Here is a 21,707-nt window from a genome sequence, read left to right as displayed (position 1 = left end):
CATAGACTTTTCATACAATAAAAGCTGATTTTTAAACAATAGTTTTTTTGTATGTGTACTTAAAAAAAACAAATTTCACTCACTTCACTAGCTTTGTTTTTTAAAAAATTAGCTTGTTTTTGACAAATAATTCACAAATATAAATGAAATCCACTGAAGCCAAATGCAGCCCGTTCCCCAAGGGCCTCATTCTTTAAACAATTTCCAGATCCTTAAGGAAATACTTTGAAATACCATGAAATCAGGGAGAAAATACTACACAATACAGTACACTTAATCTTGTGGCCCTTGCCACAACGGCCACACCCCTTGCAGGCCTCCGAGAGGTAGAAGGTCTAGGTGGATAAGGCCTCCTTCTTTTAGGCTGCTATCAGGCTCCAGATGGAGCAGCCAGCACAAAGGGCTCTGGTCCCAGCTTCACCACTTAGCTTCATGACACTAGCTAAATCATTTAACTTCTCTTGTTTCTCAATTTCCTCTTTCTTAAAATGATGCCACTGAACTAAATAATCTATTTGCTAAACATGGCTAAAAAAAGTTTTAGGCATCAAAACTTCTTTACATAAATCATCAATTCATACTCTAAATGAAAATGTAGAACTATTTTATTGTTTAAATATAGACTTTACTGGTGAGAAAGAGCTGAGTGACACAGATTTCCCAGATATTGATTAGAAATTGTCTTTGCCTATTGTTTCCATACACATTTTTCCATTTAAATAATTTTTAAAAACCCTATTTTCAGCATCCATTTAGTTTCAAAGCTACTTGTTTTAATTGTTGCCAGAAACAAAGTAGTGGGGGATGTTTTAGGTCAATATGGCAATGCCTGTATCAACACTTTAATCATCAAGCCCATCATGAGATGCGATGTACTCACCACTGGATGAAGTGGGGTTCCTGGAAACATAAATTGCATCTGCTGGGCAAGCATTGCTGCTGCAGTTTTTTGCTGGATCAAATTGTTCCTCCCATTAATTTCTAGTTGAGTTTTTAAATGTGTTGGAGGGTGAAGATATTTGCAGTTCTCTCTTGAACAACGGCCCTGTAAAACGAAAGTTTTGGTTTAGGACTTTCAACTCTAAGTAGCTTTCAACTCTATTGTCAATCATTTTGCAACACTCCATATATACAAAGGCAAGGATGCACATGCACATGTGTATCTGTGGTGTGTGTGTGTGTGTGTGTGTGTGTGTGTGTGTGTGTGTGTGCGCACGAATACACTGAAACACTCAACAGAGTTTGAACATACAAGGAGTGAATCAGGCATTGGGAGATTATCTAACTTGCCCAAATCTGTTTAGTAGAGAAGCTTCCTGAGATTTGTTGTTGTTGTTGTTTTTAATGGGTTCTATCTCTGAAAATAGACTCTAAAGAAATGTGACTGTTGAGAGTAAAGACAGACCCTTCTCCTAGGCAATGTGGAAGGCAATCAGAGGAGCATATTTGTTGTGGCTTATGAAAAGGAGGCTTCGAACTTGCTATACATTGGTTTGTGTGCGCTGAAGTGATGACAAAGTAGGAATAATAATAATAATTTCTTGAAATATGTGTTCCAGGTTGGCTGAAGACATCCATAATTCAAATTATTGAAGAAGAGGTAATGGCAGAATAGGCGTGGACATTTCTTAGTCACTGATGCATAGGCGATATTTCCAGGCATAAACTCAGATAATCAACTGATTAGTTTGCTACACAAATGCTGCTACTTCATGTCCTTGCCCCACTCCCGTGACAGTTGTATCAAATTTAATGTCACTGTATGACGTAGTGAAGAGTGTTTATGGCTAAGGTAACGTTTGGACATTGAAGTTAGCAAAGTGAAAAAAATTAATTAGGTGACATGTGCACATAAAACCAGTCTTGAAGAGTAATTGCAAATGGTAGTGTTTATGGTGAATACTCAAGTTTTCAAAATCACTAATTGAGAGAATCATGTCGATGTGTGAATTGTGCAATTTCTGGACAAAGAATAGCAAACTGTGTGAACCAGTATGAGTATTATTCCCTAAAGAATTAGTCTATTTGCGACCAAGAAAAGAGAATATGGGTTTGTTTACCAGATACAAAAATAATTTTAAAAAGCAGGCTCGGTGGATCTGGGGATACAAATTTGTTTACAGTCATCCTAATTCTAAACATCTGGAGCCCTCACTCTGCTTCCCGCTAACTTCAGCTGCATTTTTGGTAGCGCAGGCTCCCTCTCAGCTGTGAATCTTCCAGAAGAAGGGCAGGCACGTCTCAGGCTCAGTCCTGGTGGTCTGTGCTCATTAACCAATCCTGCCCTGGGGCCCCATTGTCAGCAGCATTAGACATTGTGTCACCCTCTGCACGGAGAACACAGAAACGCGTACTAGGAGCATCAGAAAGAATTGGTTTCTGCTAATAAAATTCTATGACAATGAGCAATGTCAGCATGTCTCCTTAGTCTTCAGTTTATATTGTGGGTGCTTCATTCTGCTTTTTATGGTCAAGAATTGGAAGGACTATTGTAAAAATACAGGTAAAGTGGGACCACAATTAAAAATAGGCTAAAGCAAAGCTGTCTAGGAATACTTCTCTTTCTCCCTCCACTTACTTCTCTCGGCAAGTTTTGGGATAAAATTTTTATCCTTACTTTACTTTGCTCACTGTTTTGTGACTTTCCAGGGTCTCTCTATCCCTACCAACTTGCTTCAGGCATCTCTTATTTTACCTCCCCTTCTGCCCTCCCTAGACATTGCTATAGTCTCTCAGTTTGCTAAAACCAAATCTCCAAGGAAGCATTCAGATTGGGACAGCTCCTACAACAAAGGCATGTGACCAGTCTCTGGATTGTCTGCCTTTATGTCATGTGACCAGTCTCTGGATTGTCTGCCTTTATGTCAGGTGACCAGTCTCTGGATTGTCTGCCTTTATGTCAGGTGCCCAAATGCATATGATGGGAGGTGGCCATGGGTCCGGAAGGACTAAAGAGAATGACATTTCTTGTACAGAGGCTAAGCTGCCCCAGGCTTGTCTCTGACAACCTCAGTCCAAACTCTGTTTAGTCACAATATCTTCACTTGGAAGCTGACACGGAAAGGCTCACGTATACAAGGTACCCTTAGGGACCTATGTATACAAATGTATAGATAGGCCTAATGGGAGGATTTGGCAAAGCAGAGTTGCATAGAATGGAGATGGAATTTGTGAAATGTCCACATTTCTACCAGTTTGGCTATTATATTTTGCTTATTCAAATAATTGTCAATTTGATCACTCATCTTCTAATGTAATGCTTTGTAGCTGCATATAAAGTTTCAATTAGACTAGAAAAAATATGGGTTTTTTTTGTAAATGCTATTATCTCTTGATACAACTAGGACTCTTAAGGAACTGTATAAACTATTTCCAGCAAATAGAAGATAATTTACAATATCAAAGTAGTAATTTATTGATGGAACCTTCTTTATCATGAGAATTAATGTAACTTCCTAAGGTTCTTACACACTTGGGGTAAGGTATGTTATTCAGCATCCACATGCCACACAATTTATACATGGTTACATCATTTTCTCCTGACAACAGCTGTAACGATCCCTATTGTACAAAATAGCGAATGGACTTGGAAAGATTAAGGGACCTTCTCAAGGTCATATAATTGGTAGGTGGTAGAGCTGGATTCTAAATTGAGGTCTACTTGACTCACTTATATCACTATACCAAACTATTTATTAGCAATAGGTAAAATCCAGGGAGGATAAAAATTTAGCATTCTCCTTCATAATATAATAGGGTGCATAACACAATTTAAAATATAATAAAATATATAGGAAGATTTGGGAATGGAAAATGATCATTTGCCTAGGTCTGTCTTTTGGCAGGGGACAGAGATGTGGTTAAGCTCACAAGCTCTGGAGGCAGAGGCCGGGGCACATAACATTGGCTCTGCCCTTTCCTACCTGCATGACTCTGAGCAAATTACTTGAGTTTCTTGTACATCAGTTATTATCATCTGTACAATGAAAATAATTACTATGTTTTCCTCTAAGGGCTGTTGTTGGATTATATGAGTTAATACATGCAAAAGGTCAAACGGTGTATGAAAATGCCTGGCACATAGTAAGCACAGAGTAAGTATTGTTAATACTACCAAAGAAAGAAAAATATTTGTATATGACTTAAGTGCATGATCATAGATTTAGTTGTGTTTTGATTGGCTTTTTGGTTCTTTTATAGAATAAACTTTCACTTCAAAACATGATAAAAGCTACTTAATTATACTTATTTAAGTATCTTATATTTAACATTATTTCCAATTGTACAGAATATTTCTGTAAGTACCCATATTTAAAGAGACATCCATGAAATATAGTTCATTCTAGTATTAATATTTTGAAGTTTGTTGCACCGTAGATGTCTGAGGCATACTAATTCAAGCACTGGGAAACTCTAGGCAGCAGAATTTTAGTAAGGGATCTTATAGGGTTCTAAAATCCTAAAGGAAAAGCTGCTTGTCAAAATAAAACAAGCTATCTGACACAGTAAACAATTTGTAAGGTGGTTTTTAAGGCATAAGATTTGTCAGGATACACATCATCACCCAAAAACTGTTGATTATCAAAGGAAGTTGTCATAACCAAATGGGAGAGGGCAGTGTACAGAAACATAAAGTGTCTTTGTATATCACTGTGAAACAAAACAGAAGTGTCAAAAATAATGTTTCCCAATTTTAGTCCAAGACATAATGATAAAAATGTCTTGGAAAAGTCTTCCTGTGGCTGCTAGGATGGCTTGTTTTATTTTAACTCTTCTTTTCTTTCAGTTCTTGGTTGAACACTATTTCCGGTTAGATATGAGAGGTGGGGTCCAGCCCCCAGCGAAGGGGACTGGCACAACTTCTGTGGGATGGAGACAGGAGGGCATCATTCTAGAGTCCTTGTGAAGTCTTATGGAACCAAAAAACAGGAGCCCAGGTGAAGGCCAGAGAAATGGGCCCACACCAGAGACTAATGTGGAGGTTGCAGCTCCTGAGTCACGTAAGCCCTCAGGGTCTCAGCTTACCCCAGGTGGGACATACCAGATATGGAAATAACGAGTGGTCTGGATCACACCATTTTCTTGGTATATTTCCAGACTAGAGTCTCATTCATTCGTTCAACGAGTACTTATTGAGGTCCTACTATGTGTCAAGCATTGTGCTAAGTGCTAGTTAACCAAAGGTGAGCAAACACAAGATATGCTGCCTCTTTTCCTGTAGCCTGCAGTCTAGTGGTGAAGATGGATACTAGCCAAATAATGACACAGATAAATGTATAATTATAAATTGCTATGTATGTCACGGAGGAGAATGCCAAGAGAGGATGGTGGGAGAGAGTCAAAATTAAGACTGCTGGGTTAAGGAGGGTCTCTGATGAAGTGACATTTACACTTAGACCTAGATGAGAATGAACTTGACAAGGTAGTGAGTGGCGGCTGAAGTGCATGCCTGTGTATATTTGTTGAAGGGGGAAACACAAAATGAGAACAAGAGGAAGAGAATGCGCTAGGAGAATATATCATCTGGGGACTTTAAGGAGGTTTCTCAAGGCTGAAGTACAGAAGAGATGTGGGTTGGGGTGGGAGGGATGATAAAAGATGAAATAGGAAGTAGTGGACTAGAGCTAGATAACAACTTCGAGAGTAAAGTTCAGGGGTACGAATGTCATTGACACTGCAACCTTTTAAGCAGGAGAACACCAAGATCAGATTTATGTTTTACGCCACATGTAAAATTTTACCCTGATTATTTAGATTTTATATATCTGATTTTATTATAGTGTACATTGTTTGGAGACCACTTATTTTTCAAAAATAACATAGAGTTTACATAAGATTTGTGCAGTTTATTCTACCTCCCCAAATAATCTGTATTCCAGGAATAGTTAGATGAGGGAAGATGGTTAAAAACAAGTAAGAATTGAAAACTGAATTAAGTTTATTAAAATAAGCAACCATGGAGAATTCTAATACAGAGTACCCATGTTGATTCTCAACAAGATGAAGAACAATGCTAAATAACTGTAATATGTACTTGGCAGAACAACAGATTGGAGCTATCAGAATTACATGGCCATTACATGATGTGGGATAAAATAAATTCAGCTTTGGCTAAGAAAAGATTTCAGAATCAGGTCGGTCTGAGACAGAAAAAGCATAATTGGAACATGAGATTTTCTAATTGCTTATTTTAAAACAAGTAATTTTTAGAATCTTTTCCTAGTATGCTCCTAATTGAAAAAGTCAATTAAAATGTGGAAAGAAAAGAAAACATTAATTAGGAGATTGTTAAAGGGATTATCAATAGGAGTTTTTGCCCATAAGAATAGCTAATAAACAGTTATATCCATCAGTTTTCCAAGGGAAAAGCAATGGATTTTATATGATCTACAATTCAAATAGTTAATAGGCCTTTGCTGTATGTATTAATTGGGGATAATCTGAATTGTGTCTTGGTGTGGGCCAGGTCATTGATCAGCAGACTCTGAAAAGGCCATTTGGGGAGATAACAATTCTGGTCTAGGGCCAGGGTCACAGCCTGACCTACTCAATTCCGCCTCTTTCATTTGGGTCTTGGCCACTTGCTACTTTCAGCATGTGATGGTGTTTTCAAGTGAGCAGGCCAGGCTGTGAAATGGAGAATGCTGACTCGAACGATTAAGGGCAGATAGCACGTGCTCTGAAAGCAGCCTGCTTTGGACCCCAAAGTAGGCCATGGAAGAGCCGTGGAAGAAACTCTCAGATTCCCTTGCATTCCACCCATGTGAAACCAACTTAGTGAAATCCTGATGTCATGACAGATGCTCTTGTCCTGGAATTACATTCCTGAAACCTGTTCTGTCTTGGAACCTTTCCTGGAGAAGCAGTTTAAACTAGTGGTAGAGGGAATAGTCTCCAGGACTGAACTACTTGGGCTCAAAATCTAGCTCTGCTGTCCTTGCTGTGGGACCTTTGGCCTCCAGTTGCCACATATGTAAAATGAGGATTACAATAGTTCCTACTTCATAGACTTTTAGTAAGGATTCGAGTTAACACATGTAAAGTGTTTGAACAGTTCCTGGCTCATAGTATTATTATTATGATGATCATCATCCTCATTATTACTACAGCTGTTAACACCTTTTCTGAATAGTAGATAAAAATACATAGTATTAAAACAAACTTCCTAATACTACTAATCAGTTTCTCTATCATTGTGCTTCTTTCTGGCCTGCCTACCAAGCTATTTAACCCTTTATTATTCTTGTTCTCACAATCAATTGTCAACAATGCCATTTCTCTCTTCAAAAAGAGCCTCAGGCTTGTTTTTCTTTGATATCTTTCCTGCTGAAACTTGCCAGGGCTGATTAACGTGGCATTACTAATGTAGAGTTTAAAGCACCTATGCATTATAGTGGGAAAATCCTGGAATTCTGGTTGTGAATTCATTCCAAAATGGTTATATGAACTTTTACAAATAATTTATAATAGTCAGTGCCTCGATTTTCTCATCTGTCAAATGGGGGTGATTATATTCCGATATCTCAACTCCTTCTGATGGTTATGAGAGCTCAAGAAAGCAAAACTTCCTCTGAAAAACATCGTAATTTACTGTACATTGTCTATTGCATGTCTGTTTCCCTGCAAATGTTCCCGATATAGTAAAAGGGGAAAGCTACATAAATCAAAGTTACAGTAAAAAGTGACATTCGGGATACATGTTGGCAACTGTTCCAATATGTTCTGAGAATTATAAGAAGTCTGCATGATGAGGCACACCAGCAGAAATGGGAAATTAAATCAAAGTTGATTAAGTCTAGGAGAATTTATTAAGTACCTACAGTGTACACAGTTTGAAAGTGAAAAATTCAATCAAACACACCACTGTTTTGGTCCTTGTGACTCATAAGTTGTTTAGCAGACGTTTTCTAAGTGACTAATCTGGTTGCGTGAATCAGATGCTCACAGCCTCAGTTTCTTTACAGTTTCAAAATCTCTCAAAATTTTTGGAAGTGAGAGAAAAGTTAAGGCCTCGATTTGAGTAGGTGAGCAGATTTATATTGGTTCATCATTTTTATGGGTCTAAGTCAGGTGGCAGTGGCTGAGTTTAACATATGGCCTGAACCTTCTCTCTTCCTTCTCCAGAGCCTTTCTGGAAGGATATAGGCAAGTAAAGGTATAGGGAAATGACATGGTTATTTACACTGGGGCTTAGTTTATAGCATTAACTAACTATGCAACTGAAATAGCTCTACTCTGAGGCAAGTGACAGATTAGGCTTTTAGGCTTCTTCTGAATTTAAATAAATGAATTGAACCACATGAACTTTTTGTATTATTAGTTCCAACTACATAATAAAGCAAATAAAATACAACCCCATAAGGGCATCGGAATTAGAGGAAACTGAATTCAGAGAATCACTACAAGAACATGATAACCAGAAATTTCATAAAAATGAACAATTGCTCATATCATCAATATTATGTATGAATGTATAATAAACGCTTTCTGTTTATTAGTAATTTAGTTCAATGTATAGTACAATTCATCTTTTATAGTCTATATATGTAATACTCCTTTGATAAATTGCATAAAATATACTTACTGAATACAGATAATAAAGTAATATTTACAATCTTCTCTTTTCTGGGTGTGTTCTTTTTTCTCTGTTGCTTCCATGATAGAGGAAACATGCAGGAAGATATAAAGAAGATTGGAGAAGTTGCTGGATGGGTAAACTAAGGAAAATTGCAAATGCTGATAGGTAGCAATTACTAATACTTTCAATTTCACATACTACCAATCTTTGAACTACTATGAAGTTAGGGGAGAATAAGGAAAAACGTGGATGAAGGTGTGCAGATGGATGGCCTAAATCATAATGGAAACTCTAGTTTAGTTTGCATTTCTCCCCAGAAAACCATATGAATAGGCATAACATATCAATCAACTGCCACACCTGGATGGTGGAGGTGATGCCCAGAGCTATCCTCTGATGCTAGTGCTTTTACCTTTCTTAGAGGGAGCTGCAAATGCTTCTGAGTCTTCCCATCTCTAGATTTGCATTTGGGGCAGTGTATAATCACCAGAGAGGCTGGGAAAACCTTGGGGCCATCACCAGTGCTTTGTAAATAGATTTGTGACTCATTTATTATTATGCCAATGAAACTGCCCTATTCCTTCAAGCACTATAATGGCCTATGCCATAAAGACTTAATTTTGTGACCATTCTAAATGGGCAAAACATAAAATTAATAAATGGAGAGGACAGGCAAAGAGGGTCAATTATTTGTAGTTTGCCATTTCGAAGCATGTTTAAATCTCTTTTTTCTTAATGGATTTTGGTTGCCCAGGCAGTTTTAGCTGTTCCTACTACTTGCTTCTTACGATTGGAAAGAGCTGTTCTTCAGTTTGATTAAGGGGCCAAGCCCTGTCTTTGCCGGTAAGGGTTATTTATCCTGTTAACTTTATATGTTAACTGAAAATGTGCCAGTTAAGAGAAATCGGTGAAACCAAAAATAGTCCCTCCATTCTCCAGAGACTTATGGAAACTAATTTCTGGGCATCAGATGCTTCATTTGAAAATTATTTTATTTAACTAGAAGATAAATGTCTTCTGAGTCATAGAAGTACATTGGTTAGTGTGGTTCGTGATGATATAGCAACATCATACAAAACCGGCATAGTGGCTGTTTGACTTCACAGTGTCTAGTTTCCTAACATCATGTTCATAATGTGAGCATCGCCACAGCCATGGGTGAAACAGAAGCTCTATGAAATATTACTATTACAGCATTAGGATTTTTCCTGTGGGGGAAGGCAGGCCTTTCTATGTCATATACTTCTCCTTAAAGCCCACAGTACAGGGACCCTTATAGTGGGCAGTCAATGCACGCTATAAATGTTTGACCTCCTTTCTTTTCTTCAGCAATCTTATTGAGCCCCTTCTGTGTATCAAACCCTGTGATATTAAATGGGCAATTAAAACACAGAATGATCAATGCCATGATAAGGGAGATTCAGTTTGCTGTGTGAACATATTGCAGGGAACATTACCTCATTTAGGGCCAGGGATGATTCCAGAGGAAGAGACATTTCACATTTAAACTAAGGCCTTTATTAGATTATCTAGTTGGGTATATGTGGAGGGAGGTGAGTGGGGAGTAAGAGTTAGCAATTTGGAAAATTAAAACAAGCCAGGCTAATTCACAACCACTCTGTGGAGGTTAAACTCCTGAAGCCTTATAGGCCTTCACGCAGTACCTGGAACAGTGTTCTGGCATAAATGCTCAGTAAATATTGGCTGCTATTTTTATTAACATCAGTTGTTAGCAATTCCAGAAGCTGGTCATTTTCTAAATAAGTGAAATCTATCCAAAGACACAGAATTTTATTATATATCTTCTGTTATTGTATAGTCTTTTCCAGTCTGATTTGAAAATCATGTAGTGATGATCTACCCTCAGAGGGGGCTTTCTGGAATTTAGACGCAGATAGACAACCAGCCTTAAAGTCGGACGTTTAATGGGTATGCTCCTGTACAGCTGTGTCATTTATCAAAATAATGGAAATACTTCTGTCCCAGTTAGAAAACAGCCACTATCCTAAGCCTGTCAAGTCTCAGGTGTTTTCTCTAATTGTCTGGTCATTCCAACCCCTCCCCCCAAATCCCACCACTTCCTACTCCTGGATCCCAAGAATCAAAGAGTTAAACCTGGCACAGCAGGGGCCCTCCCTGACCCGGCCCATTCTGATTGGTTGCTGCCCACCTGGGAGATATTTATATTAAAATGTTTTGCATGTCACACCCGATTATAAATATGCTTGTGACAAAGCCAGAGTACGCTGGTCGTTGGTGCCAAGTTGGGAAAGCTTCCAGGAGAAGAGAGAACGGATTGGTGAAGTACGGATAGAGGCATGGGAAAGGGGTGGGCAGAAGGGAAGAAAGATTGGGAAGAAGACCAGGAAAACAAGGACGACTGGTGAAGAAGCACTGGAAGAAGATGGAAAGCTAGAGTATTTTTTTAAGAGTACAATCATTTTTAGTAACACAAGAAAAGAACATTTCTCTTGGGCTGGTTTAGACTCTTGGTAGCTTGAAATTGACCTGCAAACTGAACTGCAGCAGCAGGAAGCTTCATTTGGTCAGGGAAAAAAAAGCGTAGGAAGGTGTAGGACATGGCACTTTGCACCACTGTGTGGGAGTTGATGCGCTGCTTGGGGAAGGATAAGCTAAGCAGCATTACACAGAGGAGGTATCAGGCTCACCATGTCTGTCTCCTGAGGGCAGAATCTGCATGCCTCTATTCCTCTATTTAACAAACATATTTGGAGCATCTTCTCTATGCCAGAAACAGAGTACTAAGACATGGTCTTACCCTCAATGAAAGTAGCTAAGACCTCTGTAACAGTGCACCAATCCACGTGCTAGGCAGTTTCTCAGTGTTTTTCATAGATGATATTCTAATCTTCAATATAAGATCTTAACAGAGGTACCCTTAATATTCTCATTTTATGGGATAAAAAGGAAGGCATAGAGAAGGGAAATAACTTCCCAGAGTCATATAGATAGTAAGTGGCAGAACTGGGCATCTAACCCAGGCAGAATGGCTGCAGAGTCTGGCTGTCACCCCCCTGCAGAGCCATTATTAAGAAACTTGAAATCCAGTAGAACATTAGTATCACACCTTGAAAAGCATTCTTCACACACAGTATCCTATTATAGCTTCACAACATTCTTGAATCTGTTACCCCAATTTAAAGGTAAGGAAAATGAAGCTCAGAGAGATCTGAAGGTACTGTCCAAGGCCATGTCGTTAAAGTCGAGCAGGGCTAATTGTGGTACCCCACTGCTGAAAAACGTGCCCTCTGCACTGCCACTTTCAGTCAGTGGGAAAAGCTATGGGGAACGGATATTTGGCTTAACGTATGAAAGTTTTGTTTAGAACAGATGGGCAGCCTTGAGTGATGGGGAGGGTACACTGGATGGTTAGTGTTATTGAATTGTGTCTTCATGGAAAGGTGTTTTGATGTCTTAAGTCCCAGTTCTTTAGAATGTGACCTTATTTGGAGATGGGATTTTAACAGAGGGAATTAGGTTAAGATGAGGTCATGAGGCAGGTGTTAACCCAGCATGACTCGTGTCCTTATAAAAAGGAGAAATTCAGACAGAGACAGACATGTACAGAGGGAAAACGATGTGAGGAGACACAGAGAGAAGGAACATCTGAGGCTGCCGGAAGCTGGGAAACAGACCTAGAACAGATCCTTCCCTAGACCTTCTGATGGAATAGGGCCCTGCTCATGCCTCGATTTCAGACTTGTGACCTCCAAAACTGTGAGAGAATAAATTTCTGTTGCTCTAAGCCACCCAGTTTGTGGTACTTGTTCCAGCAGCCCTAGGAAACTATTACAGTCACCTATAAGAAATGTGAGATAATGTATTTTTTCATGAGGCTGGAGGCTACACCAGCCAAAAACTATGCTATCTTCTAACGTGATGATTTGGTTTTATGAATGTGCATCTAATTTTTTTTTCATGAACTCAGGTAATAAGATCCCTCTGTCTGGTCAAAAATAAACTACAACAACTCCCAAATCCTTAACAAGGACAATGATTTTCTACAAATGAAACTAGTCACCTTAAATGCTATCAGATTTTTCATATGGAAGATTTAATAGGAGAGATTTATTTTAGTAAAAGACAAAATGTTTCACTAAAGAACTTATTAGTAATGCATAAAGGCCTACTGAGTCTCCGAAGATTCATTTTCAAAGAGAAATGTTGAGATAATTTTTATATCCTGATTACAGAGAAAGACTGGAAAAAATTGTCCGATATTAAAATTGCATGGGGGTGGGGGTGCAATCATTCAGTTAAGCAAGAGGGAAGCCAAAAAAATGTATAAATTTGGCCAGCATTTTGAAGTTGCTTTTACAAAGTTCGATATGCATTTCTGTTGTCTTGTTCAGTCACCTTCACAGGCACTTTGACACCTCAAAGGAAAATGGTAGAGAAGAGGGTACAGAGAAGAGGCCTCTATGTTCAGCTCAGGTTTCCCATAATCCCACCCTCCCAACCACTTCACCCTTTTTTTTTTTTTCCCCAGGTTCCCAGGACAAATCCTGAACTGAAGCTGGGTCTTTGCCCCTGGCTGATACCAACTCAGTACCGTGGTTTTAATGGCTAGGTAGCTGTTGTGTCCCAAATCCCCAAATTTCTGCCTTCCTTTTGACCTTTTTTTCCCACTGGGTGTTCTAGTTCTTACGTTCTAGGGTACCATAGGGTTTCTTGCTTCACCTTCAAGTTCAAGGTCTGAGAATCTGCCTCCCTCTAGGCTCCTTCACAGACGGGAGCTCTGCTTGGCCTCTGCATCCGGAAAGCCTGCCCACAGGCTGGGCCCCGTGGCCCACTGGAGACAGCTATTGCCTACCCACAGATCCATCAAGGATTATCTTCCCAGATTTATCCTCACTGGCACCTACCTGTTAATTTTTCTCAGACTTTCTGTGGCTAAACATTTCTCCAAAATAGACTTAGAGATTTGAGAGAGCACTCGGGCTCACAGTCAGCACCTCTTCAGTCCAGTGGGTAGAACTAACTCAAGATTCTGGGCTCCAGTCAGATCCAGCCAAACACTGAGATATGACATTACTCTCTCTGCTTCTTAGGACTTCCCCATAAACTGTGGAAGAAATGTTTTCCCTCAGCAAACCTCAAATGTTCCCCGTTCATTGCCACTGGTTGGACACTTAAGCTCCTGATAGTCCAGAAACTGCTGGTCGAATTTATTTGTAAACTGAATCAATCCATTATTAAAGAGTCCAATTTTTAAAAGAGAATTACATATATGGTAATAATACTTAGTAATGTTTATTGAGTACAAATAAATTCAATAGTATTATCACTGACTACTTATTATACATAGGTTAGGCACTGTGCTAAGTGTTTTACATGCATCGTGTCAGACAAACCTATGAGAAAGGGAGACTCTATTAACATCTGCATTGGATAGATGGGAGAACTGAGACCTAGGGAGATTAACGATCTTGTCCCTGGTGATACGAGTAGCAAGAGGAAGAACCAGGATTTCAACACAGGCAATGTGACCCCTGAGCCACTGCTCTTAATTACTATGCTTCTTTCACATGTTAATATAATTATAAAAACATCGTTTATTGTATGTTTGTGATGTGCCAAACATGATGCTAAGTACTTTAGAAGAATAATCATGTTAGTGTTTGTTATAAGCCTATGGGGTAGGTCTTATTTTTATCCCCATTTTGCAAATATGAAAACCGAGACTCAGAGAGGTTAAGTAACTTGCCCAAAGTCACACAGCTAGTAAGGGGAAGGTCCAAGATTTGAACTTACTCAGCCAACTTGGCCCAGCCAAAACTGCCACACTCTGAGAATATAAATTATTGATTTCTACCATATATCTGGCCCAAGTGGATACAAAGATGAAAAATAAATTGTTCTTATCTTTGAAAAACTCTAGATACGTAGATCTGCAATACATATACACACAAATAGAAGAAAGGCAAGAAATCATAGTAATAAGTAATACATAAGTCCAATATTAGCCAGAAGGGTCCATGTAAAGTTTCATAAATCATATATTCTTACAAATCCAATTAAAGTGATTGATTACATTTTATAAATACGGTTGAATTTTAATACATCAAACTAATGATTGATGGGAACAAAGTAGGCCACTCTCAGCATATTTCCAGGTATTAGAGCAGAAGGAAGCACCACTAACAGCCCTAGGGATTACTTTGTTATGGGGAGATCAAACTCTTTCAAAATCTGCAAGTGAGGCCCCTGGATTTCAGGGAGATGAATGGATTATACATATATCAAACTACAGTTTAAGAATTATGCATGTACTGTGTAGCATATATCTATGCTTTGCTTATTGAAAAGACCTAAAGTTTCAGATGAAAGCAGTTTCCCCAGGAAGAGTAGGGTGGGGGTGGGGAACTCTCTACCTCATTTAGAGGACTCCAGCATGAAACATCTGCTTGTCCTGGGCATGTCAGAGTCTGACACTTTGTGGGATCCATTGGGAGGGTAAGCAGTTTTTGTAATCTGTTTTGAACTGTTTTTGAAGGACCAATATTTTGTTCATTCTTATCCACTCTGTTTTACCTGGTTGCTTCCGTGATAAATAAAGACACTTGGGCGGGGTGAAGTGTACAGTCCTTGGCTCCAGAGCACAGTGAATCTTACAGGACCACACAGGATAGACCCTATGACTGGTCCTTCATTTATCACAAAGCCCTATGTCTCCCACATGGAGTTATCTGACCCCGGATACATATCCACTCTGTCTCCTGCGTTATCCCTCACTTTTCATTCCCACTGCCACAGTCAGGCCAGTGCAAGCTATCGATGTGGCTTGATGCTGACAAGAGACCCCTCACCAGTCTCCCCTCTAGCAGCATTCCATCATTCATTCATTGTACAAATACTTGTTGCATAGCTACTGTGTGCCAGGAAATGTTCTAAGAACATGGGCTATATCAGTAACAAAATTCACAAATACCTCTGTCCTCATGGAACTTAGCTTCTAGTTAGAGCAGACAGGCAGTAAGTATTATAAATAAGTTAAAGGGCGGAATGTGCCAAGTTCTATAGGGAAAGAAGAGTGAGACAAGTAGAATGGGTGTCTGTAGGGTTGGGTTGCCCTTTTAAATTTGGTAGGCAGGGTCCACTTTACTGAGAAGGTAATACTGGAGCAAAGCCTTGAAGCAGGTGGAGAGCTGGGCATGCCCTATATCCAGAAGAAGCACATTTAAGGAGAGAACAACCAGTGCAGATGCCCTAAGGGGGAAGTATGCCTGGCAAGTTTAAGGCCAGTAAACCTGGAGGTGTACCAGGAAGCCAGTGCACTTGGGCACCCTGAGCCAGGGTAGAGTTGAAAGGGATGTCAGAGAAGTAACAGATGCTTAATTATAGAGGGCCTTATAGGCCATTGTAAGGATTTCCGTACTTTGAAGGAAATGGGGATTTTGAGCAGAGGAGTGACAGGATCTTACTGATATTTTAGAAGGGTTGCTCTAGTTGCTATGTTAGGAATAGATTGTGGGGGCCAGAGTAGGCATGGGGAGACAAGTTATGCAATGGCAGTCATCCAAGGGAGGAACTACAATTGCATTGACCAGGCTAGTGGCAGTGGAGGTGGTCAGGAGTGGTAGGTTTTGGTGATATTTTCAAGGTAGACTCAACAGGATTTCTGACACACTGGATAAGGAGTGTGGAAGATTAGTCAAGAGGGACAGTAGGGTTTTGGGCCTGAGCCACTGGAAAGGTGGAACTGATATCAGTTGAGATGCAGAAGGCATGGTTCAAACAGGTTTAGGGAAATAGCAGTTGTATTTTGAACGTATTGAGTTTAAGATGCCTATAACATATCAAAGTAAGTGTGTCAAGTAGGCAATTGGATGTAGGAACCTCAAGCTGAAGAGAGAGGTGTGGTCTGGAGATCACATGTAAGTTGGAAGGCCTGGGCATGTGAAAGATAATGACAGCTATGAACAAACCTCCTCAGTTATAGTCCTGGCTACATCATTCTCCCTCTCCAAACCTTACGGAACAGTTATTCCTTCCTGAATTATGTACAGATGTCCTTATCTGTGAGCAAGGCCTCCGGTGTTGTCAGATGGTGAGCTTCCTTCCTTTCTAGTCTCAGCACCGTTCTCATGCAACCTTGATCCAAGTCCAGTCGGCGCTGGGAAACCCGAGGCCTGATGCCTTCCTGCCTCCTCTATGACTTTGTTCAAGCTGTTTCCACTCCTCTGCCTTCTTCCCAATTTAAACTGTCCAAATCCTCATTCCCTTCCAAGGTCCAGTTTAACAGGCTTTCCTCCACATGAAGCATTCTCTAACCTCTCTCCACTCACCAATGAGAAAGCATTTTTGCCTTCCCTGTATTTCTCTAGCAATCTGCACCTCTTGGGCGATGCATAACGTCGAATGCCTGCTCTTATCATTAGGGCTGTCCGGACTCAATCTCAGCCAGGGCTTTACTGTGAGCTGCTCCTGAGCAGAAGATCTCTCATTTTACCTCCAAATAGCCAATAATGTAGAACACAGTGCCTGGTAGGGAACATATATGCCGTAAATGTTTGCTTAACAAATGAATCTTTTAAAGACACAGGCTTTGCAAGGCAAGACCCTTGTAAACCGTGTGAGATGAGATAGAGGGGGTGAACAAATATAACTCGAAGATGATTTTCACTGCTTTGGAGGCTATTTCTTCCTATTTAAAGATCCCTAAATAGTACAAATACATGCTGGAATCTAATAAAAGTATACGTAGCAGGCTTTTTTTTCTATAAGGACAAAAAATAGTATTGCAAAGAATTTTTAAATGGTCTCAATGTGTTTCCTAAAATGAAAATGCCAAGTATGTGAATTCCTACTTTTACCAATATTGCAAACAACTACAAATTAATATAAATGATTTATACATGAAAATAGTTTTTATTTTTACGAAGTCTTGCTATACAACAGACATTTTACATACATTGACCCCGATTCTCACAACCCTGGAATTTTGTATTATTATCTTTCTTTTACTTATTGAGCAAATTGAGAGAAGTAACTCACCTATGCTAAATAGCTATCAGTGGTCACAGAGTTAGTAGGTGGTAAAGTCTGGATTCTAACTTAGCTCTCTTGAAAGCCAAGGGCAAAAATTCCTTGCATCCTGTCATCTGGCCTCCTGCCTTCCATTTGGAAGCCCTCAGACCTAGAGTTGGTCTTAGTGTCCAAACCGCTGACTATCTCAGTAGAGGAAAGCTATCATGACAAGATGCTCCCAATAATCATGTCCTTGGACAGAATTCACTACCATTTTCAGTAATTTATTCACCCAATGCATATTTAATGAGCACCTCCTCTGTGGAGATAGAATAATGAACCAAACAGGCAAAAATCCCTTCCCTCGGGGAGCTTACATTTTAATGGGAGAAGATAGACACTAAACACGATCAATAAATAAAATATATAGTGAGTAAGATGGTGATAAGTGTGAGGGAGAAAAATATAAGGGGTATAGGAAGTGTGTGGGTGGGGAACTTTGCAATTTTTGTTAGGGTGACCAAAGAAGGTCTCGATGAGAAGATGGCAGTTGAAACCTGAAAGAGGCAGCGAAGTAAGCCTCGTAAGAGAATTCGGGAAGCGCAATGGTCCTGAGGCAGGAGTGTGCTGAAATTATTCAAGAATAGCAACCAGGACAATGTAGCCGGAGCAGAGTGAGCAAGGGTTAAAGTAGTAACTATGATGGGCGAGGTGAGGAGAGTGAGGTGACCAAAGTGTGGAGAATCTTCCGGGTCATCAGAAGGACTTGGGCTTTTACTCTGATTGAGATGCAAAATCAATGGAGGGTTAATGCATTGGACGATATTACCCAGAGGTTTCTATGTTCTTCACATATTTTTTAAAATGTATTAGCAACTTTAATAAATTATGAGAAAATGCATTATGTCAGACTCCCAATCACTAAATATTGCTGATCTCATACAGATCTCCATTTAGCACTGCCCTTGTGATAAGGGAGCAGGCCAGAGGCTGGGATTGCATGCAGAGCTTAAATGTGAGAGGCCCAGATGTGGGGAGCTACTGTATCTCCAGCACTCCAGCTCCCAGATCTTTCCTGCTCTCCTCCTTGAAAGAAGATCGGTGGCTATCCCCACAGCCCCCACCTCAGACTTAAAATTCAAACAGCTAGAAACGGATCAGGCAGTGTCTGCTATCACCTCTTAGAGCTGCACCCTGGAGATAAAGCCATCCATCAAAGGCTGTTTAAGCAACAGGCTGCAGATGCTCCTCAAAGAACAGCAAGAGGAGAATAAAAGGTCTTTATGACAGAGTACAGAAAAGTCCAGGTCAAACTCCTGTCAACCCAATTTACACCTTACAATATAAAGTACTCCTCAAATCTCATTTCCCCCAGTTTCACCCTCTGTTCAATAAGGTCTTTTTTTTTTTTTTTAATTTGATGAGCCTTCCACCAAGAGAACATTGGCTGATTAGAACATGAATTTCTACTGCTCTACCCCATGTAGAAGGGACTGGGCCTAGTAATGTGTGGTGAGGGGGCTGAGTGCAGCTAGATGAGTGGCAAAGAAGGAAAGCAGAGAAGACCACTGAAAATTTGCCTCAGAATAACCAAATTGGCAGCTCAGTTTCTATTTTTAGGATTTAAAGTGAATACATTGGACCAACCTTTAGCCCGGCAAATGTTAGAATACTAAGAGCCACTGGTCCTTTAGAACTTAGGCTGTACCACTGGGATCCTTTGTGTTAAGCTCATGGCCCTGAGGTACTGGGACATTTAGTTACTTTGGGCACTTATACATGCAATTCCTTCTAAGGGTTTTCTGGAACTTATTGTACTCAGAAATAATCAGTGTTTCCCTCTGTAGAGCATTGCCATTCCAGTGGAAGAGAGTTACTGCCAGGGGAACATGGATGTGTGTGCCACCGAACACTGCTTAGAGACTGAATACATAGTGTCCTGCAAATACATGTAGTACAATTTTCCAAAGTTATAAAATGCTGTTGTCAGGAATAAAATGCAGATTTAAACATACAATAATTAACTGAATTCACAATACCTTTTGTAAGGTTTGTTCTCAATCAATGGGTAATAAAAACATAATTAGTGGTATAGGGGCTCAGAGAAAATTTTTCAGTGTTAAAGAAGAAATTTTAAGTTTTTAAAAACCAATAAGGACTAAATGATAATAAATGTATGTAAGTCGTGGGCTACTGACATTTCAGTTCTAATCTCAGGGGCTGCTGTTAGGGCAGTCTGTGAGTCGGTGAGACCAGTGAGAAGCAGCAGCATTCCTAGGGTCACCTGGTCTCTGAACCACATCATTATAGACTCATTTCTTGGAGATATTTCCTATTCTTTCTGGTTCAGGCTCTTACAATGAAAACAACCCTGAAATCATTAAAACTTTTGTGTGAAGTAATTTGTTAATCACTTTGCTCAGGCAAAAGAAAATAGTAGAAAGAAAATGGTTGATGTCATGAAAAATGTGAAACTGAGGAAAAACCTAGCAAAGAGAGGTGAAGTGGGAGAAGTGCTGCAAATAGAAGAGAAACTTCTTTTTATTATGAGAGGCAGCTGTATTTTACCAAACGCTTTTCCTGCACCACTTGAAATGATGCGTTTTCCCCCCTGCATTCTATTAATGTGGTGTAATACATTGACTGATTTTCATGTTTGCAAGCACTTTGCCAAAGGCTAGACCAGCCTGTGACATGTGCACCTATTTTTTTTTTCTTCTATGAACCAATTTTTTTTTCTTCTATGAACCGATTTTTTCAAGTTATTGCCTCATCTGGCTCATTTCTAGAATGCTCTCACATGCCATGGGAATTTAAAAATTAAAAACATTTCAGTGTTTCAACTCAACACTAGGAGTTAGTTCTTGGTCATAATTAGTTTCATCCTAATTAATACCGGGGTAAAAACTTTTTTCCTTCAAAGAAATAACAAGATTGAGAATGGCATACAAAAGAATTATCTGTAATGAACTATGGGGTAGGTTATGCAAAAAGAGGCATATAGGTGCTGGGAAGTTCACTAGAAGAGATTTAACCAAGGTGTGGAGGCATTGGTTAGAAAGAGATTTAACCAAGCGGCTATGGGCAGGGGACTGGTAGACCCAACCCAACACTAGGCCGGTTTTTTTCCAAGTAATACAATTTCAGCTTGCTATTTCTGCATTTTTGAAATCGTTTTTCTTTTTTAGTTAAAAAAAAAAAAAATGTAATCCCACAAAGCATAGCTAGAAAGTAAAACTTAAGTATGTGAGTTGGCTTGCTCTTTTAAATTTGATTATAAACAACGTTAACGGGAAATGTGTGGGGAGATCACTCTTAAGAGCACCACCCTATCATAATCATTACTATGTTTGAGAGCTCCTTTTGATGTTTTCCACATTTTTATATAGTTATAATCTTAGTGAATAAATAATTTTATCTCCTGATTATTTTCACTGAGCCTATCATCAGCTTGTTCCTGTCAGTGCCTGGGAGTTCTGTTCCCCATGCCTGCATTGTACTCCCCTGAATGGATGCACCACAATTAAGTTACCTATTTCTCCCATTTTGGTTTTTTACGGTTTTGCACTTTCATAAATAACTCTGTGACAAGCATTTTTATACACACAGCTGCCTTCCCATTTTTACTTCCTCAGTTTAAGTGGAATTATTGGATTAAAGAGTATGGATTTTTTGCATGGCTCTTAAGGTATCTTGAATCAGCATATTCTTAAGTGTAATCTTATCTGAACACTCAGCATATCTAGATGTTTTTCTCAAGAACTAATCATATTACTCTGATTTTTATCAGACAATGAGCACATGTTTTTCTTTTTACCTTCACTGCCAGGAAACTCAGAGCTAAAGTTCAAATCTAATAATGAGTTCATCTCAGGTGACCCGTGATATGTTTCTTGTTTCCTTTGGATCAATTTTCCACTTTGTTGTCCTTTTTAAAAACTATGATGCTGAATTTTGAAAGTTCTCTCAAATTCCTTTTAGAAACAGGTGGATTATAAAATAAAGCTTACTCACAAACATACATACAAATGTGTATTTATTATATCTGACATAAAACTTCTTCAAGGAGCTACCATTGTAAAATCAAAATTCTTGGTTATGGACTCTATAAGATGACCTTGTGCAATCCCTTCCTTTA

The 21,707-nt window shown here is 39.3% G+C and overlaps 1 protein-coding gene across 4 annotated transcripts in view; it reads right to left on the bottom strand.

The window, feature by feature from the left end:
- The window catches only part of MBNL2 (muscleblind like splicing regulator 2), a 161,855-nt gene that overhangs the window by 50,199 nt on the left and 89,949 nt on the right, over positions 1-21,707 (bottom strand). For all 4 annotated transcript variants that reach the window (XM_023528012.1, XM_023528010.1, XM_011355506.2 and 1 more), the window contains exon 3: positions 881-1,045. In XM_023528012.1, the coding sequence (XP_023383780.1) occupies positions 881-1,045 (165 nt within the window). The remainder of the gene's footprint in view (positions 1-880; positions 1,046-21,707) is intronic.

The sequence above is a fragment of the Pteropus vampyrus genome, unplaced genomic scaffold (genome assembly GCF_000151845.1).
Source record: "Pteropus vampyrus isolate Shadow unplaced genomic scaffold, Pvam_2.0 Scaffold21, whole genome shotgun sequence".
NCBI lineage: Eukaryota > Metazoa > Chordata > Mammalia > Chiroptera > Pteropodidae > Pteropus > Pteropus vampyrus.
This window is presented reverse-complemented; position numbering and strand designations above follow the sequence as displayed.